The sequence below is a fragment of the Aulonocara sp. 'chitande type north' Nkhata Bay genome, linkage group LG12 (assembly GCF_057382095.1).
Source record: "Aulonocara sp. 'chitande type north' Nkhata Bay isolate Kocher_YH1m ecotype deep benthic linkage group LG12, A_spYH_male_GT1.1, whole genome shotgun sequence".
Classification (NCBI taxonomy): Eukaryota; Metazoa; Chordata; class Actinopteri; order Cichliformes; family Cichlidae; genus Aulonocara; species Aulonocara sp. 'chitande type north' Nkhata Bay.
In genome coordinates, this window is record NC_141355.1 from 28,730,755 (window position 1) to 28,750,553 (window position 19,799).

The 19,799-nt window shown below is 40.3% G+C and overlaps 3 protein-coding genes across 3 annotated transcripts; 1 reads left to right on the forward strand and 2 right to left on the reverse strand.

Annotated features, from left to right (window-relative positions):
• Positions 1–822: 822 nt before the first annotated feature.
• Positions 823–3,197, reverse strand: LOC147317653 (lymphocyte antigen 6G-like). The gene is made up of 3 exons (XM_086312943.1): positions 2,167–3,197; positions 1,634–1,741; positions 823–1,507 (listed from the first exon to the last, which is right to left on the reverse strand). Exons 1-3 carry the CDS (start codon positions 2,213–2,215, stop codon positions 1,353–1,355), a joined length of 312 nt encoding a protein of 103 aa, XP_086169069.1. The 5' UTR covers positions 2,216–3,197; the 3' UTR covers positions 823–1,352.
• An 8,481-nt stretch (positions 3,198–11,678) lies between these two features.
• Positions 11,679–12,829, reverse strand: LOC147317654 (uncharacterized). Its single transcript, XM_086312944.1, has 3 exons — positions 12,641–12,829; positions 12,150–12,257; positions 11,679–12,036 (listed from the first exon to the last, which is right to left on the reverse strand). The coding sequence occupies exons 1-3, from the start codon at positions 12,792–12,794 to the stop codon at positions 11,882–11,884; spliced, it is 417 nt and encodes a 138-aa protein (XP_086169070.1). The 5' UTR covers positions 12,795–12,829; the 3' UTR covers positions 11,679–11,881.
• A 3,455-nt stretch (positions 12,830–16,284) lies between these two features.
• Positions 16,285–19,352, forward strand: LOC147317655 (uncharacterized). The gene is made up of 3 exons (XM_086312945.1): positions 16,285–16,431; positions 17,179–17,286; positions 17,380–19,352. Exons 1-3 carry the CDS (start codon positions 16,386–16,388, stop codon positions 17,526–17,528), a joined length of 303 nt encoding a protein of 100 aa, XP_086169071.1. The 5' UTR covers positions 16,285–16,385; the 3' UTR covers positions 17,529–19,352.
• The last annotated feature ends 447 nt before the right edge of the window (positions 19,353–19,799 follow it).

Genomic DNA, 19,799 nt, shown 5'->3' on the forward strand with positions numbered 1-19,799 from the left:
AATAAAATATTTGAACAGGACAGACCCTGATTAAATTGGAATGACATATCAAAATGTCAGTGACAATTTTATGTCACATCATTGCACCGTTCATAGAGTCAGAAAAAAGTGCAGCATGGAAGCAAAAACATTACATTTAAGCAATGCAGTTTCTGGATAAGTCACACCCAGAACCCAGCCGATGAAAGTAGCATTGATAGTTTTATTTCATATTAAGCACTTCAAAGTTGTTTATTTCTTCCCTGCTGGTACAAAATGTGCAGTTTGGAAACAACATCATTCCTCAGTCTCAGAAAAGAAATTTGAGGATGGCTGAAGATACCAGCAGCAGGATGGCACTGGGACCAGTTGGAATAGTGCTGTTACACAGCTCCGCTTCACAGCAAGACATAGGCCAAACACATGTTCCACTGTTTTGGCAGTGAAGCTACGTTAAAATGTGTAAGACATGAGAAGAAAACGCTCAGAAAACGTCGCAAAACATGATGTGACTAAGAGCCAGCAGACATTCAGCATTTATGTTATTTTATAACATAGTTATTTTTACAATAAAATAGAATTTTATTGTATTAAAAAATATGTTTAATATCAGTATAAGTTCTCATATACAAAAAAACTGCCTAGAGTTGAATGTGAAGGCTCTGATCTGAGTCTCATTAACTCATTAACTTATGTAAGGGAACTACTCTTTTGTGTTGCTGCTGATAGACTCACAGTAGTTTATGTTAGCTAACTAGTGACAGAAGAGATAGCTCAGTGGAGAGGAAAAAAAAGGGGGGGGGCTTAAAAGCAGTCTAAAGGGGGCACATTTGTATAGCTCCTGGCTGCAACAATAAGTTTGTAACAGCTCTATTTAATGTGTACTATTTAAAAATATACCAGAGATAACATAAATACAGCAAAAAATCTGAACCTTCAATGTTTAGGAAGTCAGGACTTCCTTGTGTTAAGTTCCTCTTAAAGTATAAAAAAGAAGTACTCTGTAAATTAGCATAAAGTTTTTATTTATTTTTTTTAAACCAGCTGGTTACCTTACAGAGCAAGCTACCTGTGCTCTTAGATCTCATTGGCTGTAGTAAAATTAAATAAACAAAAAGATTTTGGGATATTCCCAAACTCAGTTCAGAGTATTCAAAAATATGCAAACATATTTTCTGTATTTTTATTTGCTTTAGGAAAACATTACATTAAGGCAATACAGTATTTTGATAGGTCAAACCCACAACTTCCCTGAATGACAGATGAAAATAGCAATGACAGTTTTATTTCAGGCACTTCAAAGTTTTCTTCCCTACTGATACAAAATAGAGTCAGAAAACAGTGCAGCAGAGAAACAGCATCATTCCTCAGCCTCAGAAAAAAAATTTGAGGATGGCTGAAGATACCAGCAGAACGATGGCACTGGGACCAGTTGGAATAGCGCTGTTACACAGGTCCCCTTCACAGCAAGTGAAAAGCCCAACACATAATGCTTTGGGCAGGCAGCCCTTTGTAACTACATTAAGACCTGTAAGACATGAGGGGAAAATTCTCAGAAAGAACTTCACAAAACATGATGTGACCAAGAGCCAGCAGACATTCAGCATTTGTATTTATTTTTAGATAGAACTTCTGATATGAGATAACAACTCACCGTTTACTCTAAGAGTGCCACAACGGTCGAGGCCAGAAGCACAAGTTGTGGTGTCTGTGCAGGATTTAGGATCTGAATTTTCGCATGTGTAGCATCTTAAACCACATGCTATAGAAACAAAAAGAACACAATTTTACATACATTAGCAATTACTGGGAGTTTTTTTTATGCCCTTTGAGAGAGTTTCCAGAAATTGGATCATATATAAGAAGTGAAATCATGAGAAGTTTTCTCAGTCTGTAAAATATGTCCTCTACTGACCACATAATAACTAAATATGTTTGCATTTTTTTAAGCCTGTTTTCTGTGTCCCTAAATTAACCACGAAATGACTCCTTTAAAGTCTGGTGCATTGTACATATCTTTAAAACTCTAAAAACACTTATTTTTAAAGTTCAAGTTTCAATGATTAAACAACAAATATATAAAGTGTTCATTTCTGTTTTCTCACAAGCTGTTTAAAAAACTCAATGTTGAATTGTTAAACCATTTCTTTAACTAGTTACCTTTAAACATCAGTACATTTTTCTTACCTGCAGACAGAGTCACACTCAGGATCAGAGCTCCATAAAGCTGCATCATGAACTCAAATTGCTGATCAGTCTTGTGAGAGAAAAAGCTGCTGCTAATCTTTTCTTTCTCAGCTCAACTTTCGTGTTTGCTTTCAGAACCTGAGCTTTTGTATCTCTTCAAAGAGCCTCCTACCAAGTGATCCATATAACCACACCCCCTGAAGTGACAACACTGTCAGTCACTGTGAGTCATAGCCAAAGGACAGGAAAGCTTCCTCATATAATTTAATAACAATAAATAATAACTTATATCTAGATACCCCTTTTGAGAGAACTCAATATTGTTTTACATTGAAAAACTGATTCATGGAAGCTTTAAAACAGGACAGTAGCATAAGTGTGAAGTTTATGCATTCTCCACAAGAACAGATTCTCGATTCCTATACTTCCGAGTGCTGAGCCTTTCTTTCTTAGCTCAACTTCCTAATTTCTTTTCAGAACCTGAGCATTTGCATCTCTTCGAAAAGCCTCCTAGCAAGTGCCCAAATAACCACACCCTGTTAAATGTCAGCACTGTCAGACTATCAATTTATGGAAGGGAAGACAAGAACTAAGGTTATGCATCAGATTCTTGCCAAATACAAAATCATCCATCCATCCATCCATCCATCTTCATCCGCTTTATCCGAGGCCGGGTCGCGGGGGCAGCAGCCTAAGCAGAGAAGCCCAGACCTCCCTCTCCCCAGCCACCTCCTCCAGCTTATCCGGGGGAACACCCAGGCCAGCCGAGAGATATAATCTCTCCAGCGTGTCCCGGGTCTGCCCCGGGGCCTCCTCCCGGTGGGACATGCCCGGAACACCTCAGCCAGGAGGCGCCCAGGGGGCATCCTTGTCAGATGCCCGAACCACCTCAGCTGGCTCCTTTCGATGTGGAGGAGCAGCGGCTCTACTCTGAGCCCCTCCCAGGTGGCCGAACTTCTCACCCTATCTCTAAGGGAGAGGCCAGCCACCCTTCGGAGGAAGCTCATTTCAGCCACTTGTATCCGCGATCTCGTTCTTTCGGGCACTACCCACAGCTCGTGGCCATGGGTGAGGGTAGGGACGTAGATCGACCGGTAAATTGAGAGCTTCACTTTTACACTCAGCTCCCTCTTCACCACGACGGACCGGTGCAGCGTCTGCATTACTGCGGCCGCAGCACCAATCCATCTGTCGATGTCCGGCTCCCTTCTCCCATCACTCGCGAACAAGACCCCGAGATACTTGAACTCCTCCACTTGGGGCAGGAACTCATCCACTGACCCGGAGTGGGCACTCCACCCTTTTCCGGCTGAGAACCATGGCCTCAGATTTTGATGTGCTGATCCTCATTCCCACTCCAATGAAATTTATACATCCTTTCTTTCCTGTAAAATACTTGAAGCTATTCACTAATGAACAAATACTAACACTTAAGACTTTTATGTTAACACTTCAATTTTGTTTCTCGTTTCCCTTAAATCTGCAGTTGTTAAACTCTTGATCAACTGCTTTTCAAGTATTAATCAAATCACTTTTATTGTCACATCACATGTGCAGGTACATTGGTACAGCACATGTGAGTGAAATTCTTGTGTGCGAGCTTCACAAGCAACAGAGTTGTGCAAAATACAATAATGTAAACAAGCAAAATACAAGAATGGCTACATCTGAAACTAATAAATATATGTACAATATATAATAGTATATGCATTTCTGGATGTGTATACTAAATATTTTTCTACGTGTGTGTGTGTGTGTGTGTGTGTGTGTACACATATTTTACAAATTAAATTATAAAAATAAAAATTTATTTAAATAAAATAAATTATAAGGAACTGTTAAGTATTGTTAGGTACTGATACAGAGAATCAGAAAAAAATAATAATCCCTAAGGAAAATATGTCCCCTTAATTTAGAAGAATTGCATAGTGTTGGAAAATGACACCATAAATCTTATGAGAAGCTATAAGCTTCCAATAAAGCTGGAAACAAGATGCTTGAAACTTCAACTTGAATCAGATCAACTTTATATAAAAATGAAAGCTAAAAACTGTTATTTGAAGCTTCGTGTTTAGGAAATATTTAAGTGGTGACTTTCTCGTGTCGAGTTCCTCTTACTGACCTAAAATTCACCCTTTTCTCCACTCCTACTTTGATTCCTTCTTTGCTTAAGTAAAATGAAACAAACAAAAGAAATCCTGCCTTCTTCTCAATCCCAGTTCAAACTACTGAAATAAACATGCAAATATATTTTCTGTTTGCATTTTCATTTGCTTTAAGAAAAACATTGCATTCAAGCAATACATAATTTGAATTCCTCAAAGTCTGAACTTCTCTAAGTGACAGATGAAAATAGCAGTGACAGTTTTTGTTTCATTTTATACGTCTGTGAATGTTCTCAGTCATCCAGGTCATCGTAGTCAAAGGAGCTTGCAAAGAAAAGCGTCTGGACTTCTTTAAGTTGCTTGAAGATGTTTCACCTCTCATCCGAGAAGCTTCTTCAGTTCTAAGGTCAAATGGTGGAGAGTCCCAGATTTAAACCTAGTGGGAGTGACCCCCCGCAGAGGGACAAAAGGACCCCCTGATGATCCTCTAATCACCTGAGCCAAGGTGTGAAACTGGGTGTGGGTCCCAATCAGCCAGAGTTTTGGGTGAGCTCATTGTGAAACCTGGCCCCACCTTATCATGCAAATTCCTGAGGTCAGATGGCCCAGGATTATAGATGGCAGAGAGTTGGTGTCGTAAACCCCCGCCTCTGTTCAAAGATGGTCGCTCACAGTGGACATAGATGGCTTCTTTCACTCCTCTTTCAAACCATCTGTCCTCTCTGTCCAAAATGTGAACATTGGCATCCTCGAAAGAGTGTCCTTTATCCTTAAGATGCAGATGGACAGCTGAGTCTTGTCCTGTGGAGGTGGCTCTTCTATGTTGTGCCATACGCTTGTGAAGTGGCTGTTTGGTCTCTCCAATGTAGAGGTCTGGGCATTCCTCGCTGCACTGTACAGCATACACCACGTTGCTAAGTCTGTGTTTTGGAGTTTTGTCTTTCGGGTGAACCAGTTTCTGTCTGAGAGTGTTGCTGGGTCTGAAATGCACCGGGATGTCATGCTTGGAGAAAACTCTCCCGAGTTTTTCTGATACACCGGCTACATACATCTCATTTCACTCCAAAGCTGTTTCTTTCATCCTTAGTTCTACAAAATAAAATCAGAAAAAAGTGCAGCATGGAAAGATCATTCCAAAAGCCTCAGAAAAGGAATTTGATGATGCCTGAGGATAACAGCACCAGGATGGCACTGGGCGCTGTTACACAGGTCGTCTTTATAGCAAGTCATAAAGAAAAGTTATAAATCAGGCCAAAACATAATGCCAATACCAAGGTAGCCCTTGGTGACTATGTTAGCACCTGCAAGACATGAGGGGAAAACTTCCAAAACGAGTGAACTACTCACTGCCAATTCTGACAGACTAACAACGGTTGGAGATGACAGGACAAGATGTGGTGTTTGTGCAGGGTTTAGGGTCCGCAACTGTGCACCTATAGCACATTAATCCGCGTGCTGTAGAATGAAGCAGAACGCAATGTCAGACATTTTCATACATTTATAATAACTGGAAATATGTTTCTTTCGTTTTCATTTTGATTTGCTTTTTTTTTATTTGTTATCCTTTTTTTCACTTTAAAATCTGGGATCAATGTAACACCCGTAAAACTAAACAGTTGTTGTTTGCTGTTCGCTTAAGCTAGTATTATAACTCATTATTGACCTGCTAACTTTGTGTTTACTTAACCTTTTAGTTTCCTTCAAGCTTTTAAGATCATCTTTAAACCCCACTACATTTCTTTATCTGTCAAGGCACGCATGACCATCATGAAATATTTTTCTTATTGACAGACAGTCACACACAGGATCAGAGCTCCATAAAGCTGCATCATGAACTCAGATTGATGATCAGTCTTGTGAAAGAAAAATCTGGTACTCCCTTTCTTTCTTAGCTCAGTTTCCTGTTTAGTTGTCAGTACCTGAGCATTTGCATGTATTCAAAAAGCTTCCTACCAAGTAACCTAACCAAGACCCTGTACGTGAAATCACTGCACACACCCACTGTTTTTCATAATGAAGACATGAAGCAAGATAATGCTATAGAAGGTTACTGAATAAAATATCAGGGGCAACTTGGAAATTGCAAAGAAAAGGAAATGTGACGTCACAAGTTTTTTTCATAGTAAAATATAAATTTCATCGCTTTTTTCCACAAGCTGTGTTTAATTTACATACATTTATACAAATACAGTTTAATTTGATCAGATCAGATTTTTGTTCATTATGCTTTGGAATGAAAAGTTGTTTTTCAGTTTGTTGGGATTTTTTTTTATCAGCTAGGCTAAAGTATCTTTTTTTGTCAAGGGTGGGGGTGTTTCCAGGGCAAACTCTGGCAGTTAAGTTCTGAACTGCTGTCGCTTTTCCAGGGTTTTATTAGGCAGAATAAACAGTACATCACTGCAGGTCGTGATGAAGGCCTGAATGAGGGTTTCAGCTGCAGAGTCTTTAGGTTGTAGAAGGCAAATTTAGAGATGGATTTGATACAGTGGGGCAAAAAAGTATTTAGTCAGCCACCGATTGTGCAAGTTCCCCCACTTAAAATGATGACAGAGGTCAGTAATTTGCACCAGAGGTACACTTCAACTGTGAGAGACAGAATGTGAAAAAAAAATCCATGAATTCACATGGTAGGACTTGTAAAGAATTTATTCGTAAATTAGGGTGGAAAATAAGTATTTGGTCACCTCAAACAAGGAAAATCTCTGGCTCTCACAGACCTGTAACGTCTTCTGTAAGAAGCTTTTCTGTCCCCCACTCGTTACCTGTATGAATGGCACCTGTTTGAACTCATAATCTGTATAAAAGACACCTGTCCACAGCCTCAAAGAGTGAATAGTGAATCTACAATAGGCAAGCAGCTTGGTGTGAAAAAATCAACTGTGGGAGCAATCATCAGAAAATGGAAGACATACAAGACCACTGATAATCTCCCTCGATCTGGGGCTCCACGCAAGATCTCATCCCGTGGGGTCAAAATGATCATGAGAACGGTGAGCAAAGATCCCAGAACCACACGGGGGGACCTGGTGAATGACCTGCAGAGAGCTGGGACCAAAGTAACAAAGGTCACCATCAGTAACACACTACAACGGCAGGGAATCAAATCCCGCAGTGCCAGACGTGTTCCGCTGCTGAAGCCAGTGCATGTCCAGGCCCGTCTGAAGTTTGCCAGAGAGCACATGGATGATACAGCAGAGGATTGGGAGAATGTCATGTGGTCAGATGAAACCAAAGTAGAACTTTTTGGTATAAACTCAACTCGTCGTGTTTGGAGGAAGAAGAATACTGAGTTGCATCCCAAGAACACCATACCTACTGTGAAGCATGGGGGTGGAAACATCATGCTATGGGGCTGTTTTTCTGCCAAGGGGACAGGACGACTGATCCGTGTTAAAGACAGAATGAATGGGGCCATGTATCGTGAGATTTTGAGCCAAAACCTCCTTCCATCAGTGAGAACTTTGAAGATGAAACGAGGCTGGGTCTTCCAACATGACAATGATCCAAAACACACCGCCCGGGCAACAAAGGAGTGGCTCCGTAAGAAGCATTTGAAAGTCCTGGAGTGGCCTAGCCAGTCTCCAGACCTCAACCCCATAGAAAATCTGTGGCGGGAGTTGAAAGTCCGTGTTGCTCGGCGACAGCCCCAAAACATCACTGCTCTCGAGAAGATCTGCATGGAGGAATGGGCCAAAATACCAGCTACTGTGTGTGCAAACCTGGTAAAGACCTATAGTAAACGTTTGACCTCTGTTATTGCCAACAAAGGTTATGTTACAAAGTATTGAGTTGTATTTTTGTTATTGACCAAATACTTATTTTCCACCCTAATTTACGAATAAATTCTTTACAAATCCTACCATGTGGATTCATGGATTTTTTTTTTCACATTCTGTCTCTCACAGTTGAAGTGTACCTCTGGTGCAAATTACTGACCTCTGTCATCATTTTAGGTGGGGGAACTTGCACAATCGGTGGCTGACTAAATACTTTTTTGCCCCACTGTATGTGATGAGACTGACAGGGTGGAGTCCAGGTTGAAATTAGGAGTGCCCTACATCAGTGAGGCCAGCATAGTTAGCTTGGTGGTCAAAGAAGATAAAATGGGAGAATGTTTCAAAAGCTGCTGAAAGTGCCAGAAAAATGAGGACGCTGATGTGGTCTGATTTTTAATCTTGATGAGAGAAGTTTTGGTGCTGTTCAAAAGGTTCATGAAGAGGCACGCTTTGCTGGAGTTGCGCAATGACTGCTTTTTTCCAGGATTTTAGTGATGAATGTAAGGTTTCAAATTGGGCAGAGGTTACTGTGGTCTCCAGGGTCCACACCAGGTGTTTTGAGAATGGGGAGACAGCAGCTATTTTATTTAACAGAAACTCTCTTTATATGGAGCTATTGCTCATGTCAACTATGATGGGCCACAGGGTGGTTAGGCAAGACTTGACTATGGTTTTTGGCAGATGGAAGACTTGACTTGACTTGACCTCCCTCTCCCCAGCCACCTCCTCCAGCTTGTCCGGGAGAACACCAAGGTGTTCCCAGGCCAGCTGAGAGATATAATCTCTCCAGCGTGTCCTGGGTCTGCCCCGAGGTGTCCTCCCAGTGGGACATGACTTTTCCAGGAGCTATCCTTATCAGATGCCCAAACCACCTCAACTGGTTCCTTTCGAGGTGACGGAGCAGCGGCTCTACTCTGAGCCCGTCCCGGATGGCTGAACTCCTCACCCTATGTGTAAGGGAGAGGCCAGCCACCTTTCAGAGGAAGCCCATTTCTGCTGCTTGTATCCGTGATGTCGTTCTTTCAGTCACTACTTACAGCTCATGACTCATAGCTGAGGATAGGGGCATAGATCGACTGTGGCTGCGAACCATTCCAGTGCAAGCTGGAGGCCATCAACTGATGAAGTTTTATGGTAAAAAAAAAAATGTATATTTTAGAAACGTAGTTTTATTTTTCTAATGCCTTGACTCCCCCACTACTCTCCCCGTTTTAGAAGGGTTTCCCTTCTGATAGAACTGCGTAACATATAGATTAAAAAAGCTTTATTTTGTGAAAAACTGAAATCTGGAAATTTAAGTTGTTTCCTATTATGTTTTTACATTTATAGATTAGAAAGATAGATAGAAGGAAGAGAAGCAAGAGGAGGAACCGTCATGGAAGGACAAGTACCTCCACGGTATGTACCTCAGCAGGTGGAGGATGTGGCTGAAATCCAAAAATCCTATCAGTGGCTGGACAAAGCTGGACTGAAAGACAGCACAGAGGCACTAATCTTGGCAGCACAGGAACAAGCTCTGAGCACAAGATCCATAGAGGCAGCGGTCTATCACATCAGGCAAGATCACAGGTGCAGGCTGTGTAAAGATGCCCCTGAGACAATCCAGCACATAACAGCAGAGCGCAAGATGCTAGCAGGAAGGGAATACTGTACATGCAACGCCATAACCAAGTGGCCAGCATTGTATAGAGAAACATCTGTGCTGAGTATAGCTGGAAGTCCCAAGGTCAAAGTAGAGGGTGGTCCAGAATTACCTTGCTAAGATCCTGTGGGATCCTTCCTTCCAGATGCAGACGGAAAACATGGTGATAGCTAACCTGCCAGACATAGTAGTGGTTGACAAGCGGAGGAAGACGGCTGTAGTGATAGATTTAGCAACACCGAATGACAGCAACGTCAGGAAGAAGGAACATTAGAAGCTGGGCTTAGAGAAGAGCTGGAGAAGATGCGGACAGTTGTGGTAACAGTGGTTCAAGTGGTAATCGGAGCACTAGGTGCAGTGAGCTTGAAGGATAGACCAACGAGACAGGAATTTTTGAATAAAAAAAATAAATGTATTCTATGCATCAAATAAACAGAAGACCGGATGCATCATTTATAGATAAAATTTTTCTTTTTCTTTTTTTTCTTTTTCTTTTTTTGTGTCCCGTTTGGATCTTTAGCCATCAGAATTGTTGTCTTAAGGCCAAGAAAGATGCCAAGCGGATTTATTTTACCAAGTGGATCATCATGGCCTTGCCATATTGGTCCATTTGATTGACCTTTATTATAATTATGTATTTATTTTATTTTCAGTTGCTACAAACGGGACAGACATGACTGGGGGATAGGACAGGGAGAAAGAATGAAAGAAAGAGAGGGAGAGAAAGAAAACCAGAGGGGAGAAGAGACTGTGAGAAAGTGGGGAAGAAAGAAAAAAACAAACAAAACACCTGGATCACCTGTATGGAGAAAAAAAAAACAGAAGAGAAAGCAAACAAAAAAAGAGCAACATAATAAATACAGCACCATCACGATAAACTAGCTAGCAGTAGATAACAGTAGATACTGAATATTAAACGATATTGTGCAGCACGCAAGATAGACAGCGCACAATGTGCTTAGAGGCAGCAGCCAAGAAAGGTGTAGTCCACGTCTGTGAACACCCGTGTGTACACCTGTGTGCATACCTGTGTGGATCAGCATGCTTGTATTCCAAAGGTTTCTCCATGTAACGATCTGCTAGGGAGTGTGGGGAGCCATAGCCCCGTCCCCCAGGGCATGAAGCAGGTATGGAGGAGATCCAGGCCCCCGACATCCAGAGGCCCCAGAGTACGAGGACCCGAGGAGGACCACCAAAAGGGGGGGGAACCGTGCCACCCTTCTGGGAAGAGCTGAGTAGAGCCCCAAAGAGGTCACCCAGCAGCTACGGAGCAGAGGCCAGAGGGGGTTGCAGTGACGTGCCCGCAGGCTCTGCCGGCAGCTGTGCCAGAGGGACCGAGCTTCAGGCCCAGAGGCCTGAGGGCACCCCACCCCCCGGAAGGGGCCCAGCCGGGCCACAGGCACCAGGCCCCGCCAATCGGCCACCAGGCTACATAAATGAGCGCCCAGCCCCAGTCGACAAGGACCACCAACACACCAACGTCTGAGGGCATCAGCCACCGGCAGGGAGTGTGGTGAGGGGAGAATTTTGCTTTCTAATTATACCGTCTTCATTTTCACTTCTCACTCTGGCTTCATTGGTTCATATTTCTGCACTGAATTCATCTGCAACAACTGCAGCAACACAACAGCAAACCAACCAAATGAGAGCTGGTGCACATTCTGTACGAGCTTATTGTATTTTTCTGACTTTTGTATTCTAATGGTTTAAGTTTCAGTTTAGGTTATTTTTGGCTTTCCAATTTTGCAGTTTATTCTCTGTGAGGTTCCTCTTGTGTGTTTGTCTCACCCCTGTTTTGCCTATGTGAGTCTGTCGTGTCATCTGCTTTTTTGTCTCACTTCCCCGCGTGTAGGCGTATTGACTCTCGCGTTTCCTGTGTGTCCCTCTCTCTTACTCACTCCCTTGCCCTTTTTGTGTCTTAGTGAGAGAAATCTGAAACAGCTGCAGTTAAAACATATCAATCAAAAAATATACAAAGGTATTTTCTGGTTGCGTTTTTATTTGCTTTAGGAAAACTTAACGCTGAAGCAATACAGTATTTGAATAGGACCCTGAATTCATTTGACTAAGATCAAAATGTCAAGGACAATTTTGCTTCAAATGATGGTACACAAAATGTATTTATTCTTCAGTTGTACAAAATAAAAGCAGAAAGCAGGACAAAAACAGAAAAACAACATCATTCCACGGCCTCAGAAAAGAAATTTGAGGATGGCTGAAGATACCAACAGTAGCAAAGCACTGGGACCAGTTGGAGCAGTGCTGTTACACAGGTCCCCTTCACAGCAAGCCATAGCACCACCACAAATTGCACTGGTTTGGCAGCCTTTTGTAACCAAGTTATAACCTGCAAGACATGAGGAGAAAACTCTCAGAAACCACTTCAAAGCATGCTGTGTAGCATCACTGTGCATGCTTGGGCTTCTCAGTTATCAAGTCTGATGTGAGAAAACGACTCACCGTCTACTCTGAGAGAGAAACAACGGTTGAAGATGACGGCACAAGATTTGCTGTCTATGCAGGACTTAGGATCAGCGGCTGTACATGTGTAGCATCGTAATCCACATACTATAGAAACAAACAACACACTTTCACATGTCCTTGTAATTATTTCTGGGTTTATATTTCCATTTTATACCTCTTGATGAGAGCTGGAAGAAAATGGGAAGTGAAAAAAAATAAAACAGGAAATCCTTAAAGTTTTGCATAAAGCAAATACTAATTAAAACTTAAACAATTGTTTTTAAACGTATTAAATAATTTCTATAACAACTAAACTCTTCATATATAATTTAACAACATATATAATTTGTCTGTTTCTGTTTCCTCACAGTCTGGCCATTGAGGTTTTTAACTTTCCCTTTCCTTACAGGCTTTAAGACCACCATTAACAATCGATACATTTGTTTATCTGTCAAAGCACACAGGACCAACATGAAATATTCTCTTACCTGCAGACAGAGTCACACACAGAATCAGAGCTCGATAAAGCTGCATCATGAACTCAGTTTGATAATCAGTCTTGCAGGGAAAAAAGCTGTGGCTAAGCCTTTCTTTCTTAGTGAAACTTTCACGGTTTTGTTCTGACAATCTGAGAATTTGCATTTCTTCACAAAGCTTTCTAAGAAGTGACCTGAATAACAGTGGCCCCTTAAGTGACCTCACTGCCAGACTCACCATTTTTGGAAATAAAGGCGAGAACTAGGGCGTTACAGCCAATAGGACTGCTCCTGACTAAGCATCACTTATATTAAAAAAAATATGTGTAAAACTTGAGTTTAAATGGTTTTATTTTCATAGTTAAAAAAAAGAAATTTCATAAGAAAAGTCTGTTTACTGAAATACAGTTTTGTTTTTCTTTGTTTTTCAATAAGCAGCTGAAAGGTGCTGATGAGACAAATCTAAAGGAAGTTTCAACATAGAACATCAGTATTGTATCACTGATCTCATGACTGCTCAGAAGGAAGAACGAGTTTGACACCTACTGGTATTTTTAGACGTCCGTTGTCTTCACTGTTGCTGTTTGGTCCGTTTTAGGAAATGATCATGGTTTGTATTAAATTCAGAAGGCAAACTCAACTTTTCCATCGATCTTATTTTTCCCGTGAGATGTAAAAAAAGATTTTTATAAAGCCTATATTTCAAAATCAGCAAAAAAAACCTGAACACAGTGGTCATTACTAACGATCACAAAACAAAGTTCGGAGATAAGACTTTCACGTTTAGATTCCAATTTTTTTCTTAAAGAAAAATGAGATTAGATTAGATTCTCTCTTATTTTACCTTGGGCTTCATTTAATGTTCTTCTCAGTTTGTCCTTTAGCGCCCTCAGGCTGTCTTTTTCTGCAACAACAAAACACATGGGCTATAGAGGAAACGATTCAAAGGAGTCTTCAGCTGGCATGGCTTCATGTCAGTGTTAGTGAACCAGCTTTGCACTTGAGTGCAAGCCTTGCGAGTCCAAGCCCATCCAAAAATGCCTCTTCAGCTGAATGCTATTCTGATGTGCTTTTATGCTACAAATACAATTAAATCTTAAAGTCTGACAATGAAACACCCACACTGCCAATAAATCAGCGCAGTTACAACAAGGCTCAATCTAATAATTCTGTTTAAAGTATATATTATGGTATCCACAGTGATAAAGATAAAGCATGATTGTGGATATTAGCCCACCACTGAAGCTCAGCAGCTAAGACTTGCATTTACCTTGCTGGTTCTGGTCCTACTTTGGAGTGAAAAAGCAGCCATTCAATCAAAACATTAAAAGCAAATTGAACTGTGCTGATTCTGAACCTGTTTGCAGTTTGGTATTTCTGGCTATAGCTCATTAAGTGCACCACACATTTATGGGGCTAATATAAATACCAGTTCTGGACATGATTTAGAGGAGACTGCTTATTCTTAAATGTCTTGTGTATTCTGTCAAATAGTTTAATTGTGTTTAGTTTATTAAAAATTTTAATAAACCACATAATTAGGCACTCCTCTTCAGCTGCTCCTTAAAATCACATGGCAGCACCTCGATACATTGAGGCGTGTAAAGATGGTCAAGAACACCTGCTGAAGCTCAAATCCAACATCAGAGTGTAGAAAAAAAGATTATTTAAGTGACTTTAAACACCTTGTTGAGGTCAGAGGAGAATAGCCAGACTGACTGCTTTAGGCTGATAGGAACAACAGCAAGTCGAAAAACCAACTGTTACAACTAATGTATGCAGAAGGGCATCTTTCAATGCACAAAGCAGATGGGCTACAGCAGCAGAAGAGCGCGCTGGGTCTGTCAGCTTTGCAGCATAATGTGAAGCTGACAAATCTTCCACAGCTGTGTAATGCTAACATAGACGGAAGTCTCAAAGGAATGTTTGCAGAACCTTGTTGAATTTATGTAATAGAGAATTAAGGCAATTCTGAAAGCGTGCCTAACCAAGTACTGCTCAGATATACTTACTGAAGTAGCTGGTGAATGCATCACCTCCTCAGTATCATTGTAAATGCACACTTTGCGTACTTGTAAATGTTTATAGCAGTTTATCATCTTATTTGGCCATGAAACCCTTTACCATCTGCAGGTGTGAGGTGTATGAGGAAATGAAAACTTTCCTGATAAAACCTTTTGAGATACTGAGAAATGAGCCAAGTGTCTGTGTGCAGTCATCCTCTTACATCGTGTGTTTCTCTCTTTCTTCCAAAATGAAACTGTTCAGAGCTCTGATCCTGTTTTTGACTCTGTCCTCGGGTAGGCTGTATGTTAAAATTATTATATGAATGAATTTCTTTCCATTTAGTAAAACTGTAAATGACACAAAGGTAATCGAAGGATAGCAAGACCACCTTGAAAAGCACAACTGAACCATGATTGTTAAGTGATAGAGAAAAATTGCCATTTATCAAATTTTCTCTTTCTCCTTTGTTTTTCTTGCTGAACGTTTTCTGGGAATTAAAAATAAAGTTGCTTTATTCTAAAAATGAAAGTGTGAAGTGAACATTAAAGATATAGTACTCAAGTTGTGATTAGTTATCACACAAAAGAAATGCTTTCTTCCAGATCTACTAAAAAATAAAACAAATAGAAAACCTTCATGACTGTCTTCCTGCGATAAAGAGGATAATCCAGGTTAATATTTGAGTCAGTGTTACCAATAGGTCACTTAGACCACGGCTGGCTAAACAATAAAAACACAGATCACTCCAGTCTTCCTCCTTCAGATCTGATTCAAGGCCAATTTACTTTGAGACTGCTAAGTTCCTGTGTTTACGTACCCGGTGACCTTGTGTGAATTATAGCTCCACCTATTATCTGTTCTCCCACTTCACACTTGTCTTTCCAATCTTTTTAATCAAATTTTGATTTGATCTAAACTTGACAGAAATATTGCCAAACCATGTAGTGATAACATAACGGATGATAAATTCAACATTTATCATTTACCTATAAAATAGTAACATGATGTATTTATCCACTGGATGGACCCTTTTTACACAATACAAGCGCTGTCTAATTGGCCCACACACATACTCCATGTGATGTAACTTAAATGGTTCACTAGCTTGTGTGTCAGTCCTATGAGCTGCTGTGAAGGGAACTTGTCCCAACTGGTCCCAGTGGTATGTTTCTGCTAGTTTCTTCAGCCATAATCACCATCTTCCTCTGAAGCTCTGGAACAACTACATCTTAATCATGTTTTACTTTGTTCTTAACCAAAAATTACAATCCAGGAATAATAAATGATTTTCTAACAATGTAAAAGGTATCAGTTACTGTTCTGTCAGGTATATATTCAATTAAATCAGAATAATACTTTGATTGCTGGATTGTTTAACTACTTGTGTTCTGCATTTTGTATCATTAAATAAAAAGAGTTTTGTGATGAGCTGTAAATAAATAAATAAAAACAGGACAGAGCAAATATGAGCATTTTGCAGAATGATACTTTTGCAGTATCATTCCTGTGTATCTTAGCAACAGCGATTATTCGGTAGCATTAACTTCTTTTGTGAACATATTGCACAAGTGCAGATGTGCACATAAATGAAAGTAATATTGAGTCCACTCAGAGTGACCTGAACTTCTCAAGAGGGGAGGGGCTTCAGTACCATGCTACTCACTTTCTGAGAAACTGAAACTGAAGAGCTGAACAAAGCCTACTTAACCTGTCCTCCTCGCACATCGTGTACTTCTTTCTTATTCTCACCATGAAGCTTCTTGGAGCTCTGATCCTGGTATTGAGTTTGTCCACAGGTAAGAGCAGTTTATGATTGGTTTGTCTTGTTCTTTACCAGATAATCAGATACTCACTGGTCATTTCAGCTCTTCTATTTTTATACTAAACTGTAAGAGACATGAAACTGAAGAGAGGTTCAGATCACCTTGAAAAGCACATCTGAACCACAATTCTTCTGTGATGTGAAAAAAAAAGAAAGAATAAATTTTTAAAAATGGATGACTTTGTAACTTTTGTACTATTAAAAGTTTGATTTAAAATACACTATAGTCATGTGCAGATGCAAAACTATTTAAAAATGCCTTTACAAATCAAATTATGGAGCTCACTGTATTTTGTAATAGAAATGGCAGATCCTGAAGGCCATTTTACATATGACACGGCATGCCCAGCGCTGCGCTCTAAAAACACATTCATTTCTATTGCTTGCACCACAAAGGGCTATTTACCTGCATATACTCTATAGATCTGCAGGGTATTATTTTATCTAATCTGGGTTATTATTGTTGGGTTGTTATTATTATTGTCTTTGGGATTTTTAAAAAATAAAACTCCTGGTCCAGTTCTATTTTCTTTCTCTCTCTCTCTTTTAATTTCCTGTTGCATTCTCTGAGCTGTGGTACCACAAACTTTATGAGAAGCCTTTTCTCTGAATGAAAAAAAGCTTTTCTGGATCTCATTAAGACATCTGCAGTCTAATGGATGATGCTTTGTATTTGGAGAATCTTCATCTATGAATGACAGCTTTCTTTGTTTCTCTGCAGCATGTGGATTAAAATGCTACGTATGTGCACTCTCTGACCCTCACTCCTGCACTGATGTCTTAACTTGTCCTGCTGGTATGGACCGATGTTTCAGCCTTACTACAAGCGGTAAGTTGTTCTGCAGTGTATTAAGAAGTGTTTAAAGCTGTAAATCATACATTTTATGAGCTGAAACGGAGGTTTTACCATCATGTCTTACAGGTACCGTCATTAAGGGCTGCCAGTTCACTAGCTTGTGTGTCAGTCCTATGAGGTGCTGTGAAGGGAACTTGTGCAACAGTGCTATCCCAACTGGTCCCAGTGCTATGCTCCTGCTGGTGTCTTCAGCCATAATCACCATCTTCCTCTGAAGCTCTGGAACAACTACATCTTAATCATGTTTTACTTTGTTCTTCACCAAAATCTACAATCCATGAATAACTTCTAAAAAACTAACAATGTAAAAGATGTTATTTACTGTACTGTTGGTTATATTTTCAGTATAATCAGAATAATGCTTTGATTTGTTTAATTAAATCGAAAACAGATTTGTTGTTGCTGTAAATTTAAAATAAAAAAACAGGACAGATAAAATATGAGCATTTCTTATAATTCATGTGGCTGGTTGATAAGGATGGACAAAGCTCACTTTAAGATTTTCAAACTCCATAATGTTTGGGACAAAGATGCAATTTTTGTAGTTTTACCACAGTTTTCATTTAAATCAGTCAATATGTGACTGAAGTGCAGGCATCCAGTTTTCTCTGAAGGAGGCAGGACTATCATTGTCAAAGTCGAGGTACCTGATTGTCAAGAGATATTTTCAGGAATACAGTACATACACTGAGAATTTACAACAAAGTGCAAACAACTAGTTACACTTAAGAAAAGGAAGGTCGAATTAGACTTTGCCAAAAAAAACATCTAAAGGAGTCTGCACAGTCTGAAAAATTCTATGCAGATGAAACCAAAGTGAACTCATACAAGAATGATGAGAAGAGAGAAGTTTGGAGAAGATAAATGTTTCATAATGTAAAACACATCATCTGTCAAACATGGTGGAGGAAATATTACAGCTTTTATGGCTACCAGTGGATCCAGGTCACCAATTCTTATTCATGGTGTGATTGCTAAAAGAAGCAGCAGGATGAATTCTGAAGTGTGCAGTGCTGCACTCAGATTCAGGCAAGTTCTTGTCAGCTTTTTGAATGTTGGTTTAATTTGATGTTTTTGATTTATATTTAAGTCCTTGAGGTTAAGTAGTTTATTTTCTATTATACCAAAGTTGCGGTTATAGTTTATAGTTTTTCAGATTCCCCTTGTGTCTTCTACCCTTGTGTTTCAAGTTTCCCTCACCCTTCATGTGTTTCATGTTTGTGTGTCTTATGTTATCAAGTTCGTGTTGTCATCTCTGCATTCCATGCTGTTTCCTGTTTTATTGTGAAAGTCCTTGTTCTGTGTGCAGTGTGTCCAGTTTTGCTTCCCCTTGTCTCGTTAGGTCTGATTTGTCCCAGCTTTGTTCCCACCTGTTCCCCATCCCCTCATTATCTCTCTGTGTATTTAAGTCCTCTGTCCTCTTTTGTTCAGTATCAGGCTGTCTGTTGTCTGACGGTTCCATGTTCCCGGTGTCGGTGTAGCCATGCAGCGGTTCATGTGTTGGGTTTTTTATGTTTAGTTTCCCCAGTTTAGGTTATTGTTTATTCTCGTCTTTGTTTGCCTTATGCATTACTTTGTATTTCTTCATCAGCGCATTAAACGGCTCACTTTTTCTTAATACTCAGGTTTTGGTTCCACGTTCCTTTGTGTCTGCATTTTGGGTCCACTCTTCACAAATGTTTACAGTCTGCTTTGGCAAACTGTGACACTTGCTTCATCCAAGTATTAAAAATCATGCCAGTTCGTCCAGTTAATTTTGAAAAGTATTACATGTGGAATATGTGCTAGTGATGGGTCGGTCGCGAACGAAATGGCTCTTAGAGCCGGATCTTTGAAGTGAACGATGCGAGCCGGCTCCTTATTGGGAGCTGTGGGTTTTTTGTTTTGTTTTTTTCCTTTCTCTTGCCCTCTCTTTCACTTTTTTCGCTTCACGCTGCAAGTCACCCTTGTGTTTGCGCTGAGCAGAGATGGCGAGCAGAGATGGCAAACAGAGCCTTGTGTTTGCACCCCTCCCCCCTCTGCTCAGCGCTGAGCTGAGGGGGCAGGGCGGTAGTTACACTCGCAACAGCAGTAGCACACAACAAGAACAGGAGGGAGAGGGAAAGAAAGACAGCCGGGAGCAACAACAAGAGTCAACACAGTCACATTGGAAAGGTACAGTAAAGAAAATGAGTGACATCAAGAAATGTAGCAAAGTCTGGAGCCATTTCAATCTTACTGACAAAACAAAGGCAGAGTGTAGAGTCTACAAGAAAAGGATATCATATAGAGCTGGCTCCACAAACAACATGCACAGGCACCTAAGTACTGTCCACCCATCAGTGCAATGGGAAGATAAAACACAGTCAGTTGAGTGTGATATTAATATTTCTAAATGCCAACCTTTCCCGTAATTAAAGATCTTGGTGTTCTTTTTTCCCCGTTTTTTTTTCCATATTTTAATTTATATTTTATTGTGTTGTGGTTTGCAGTGTTTTGTGTTGTTT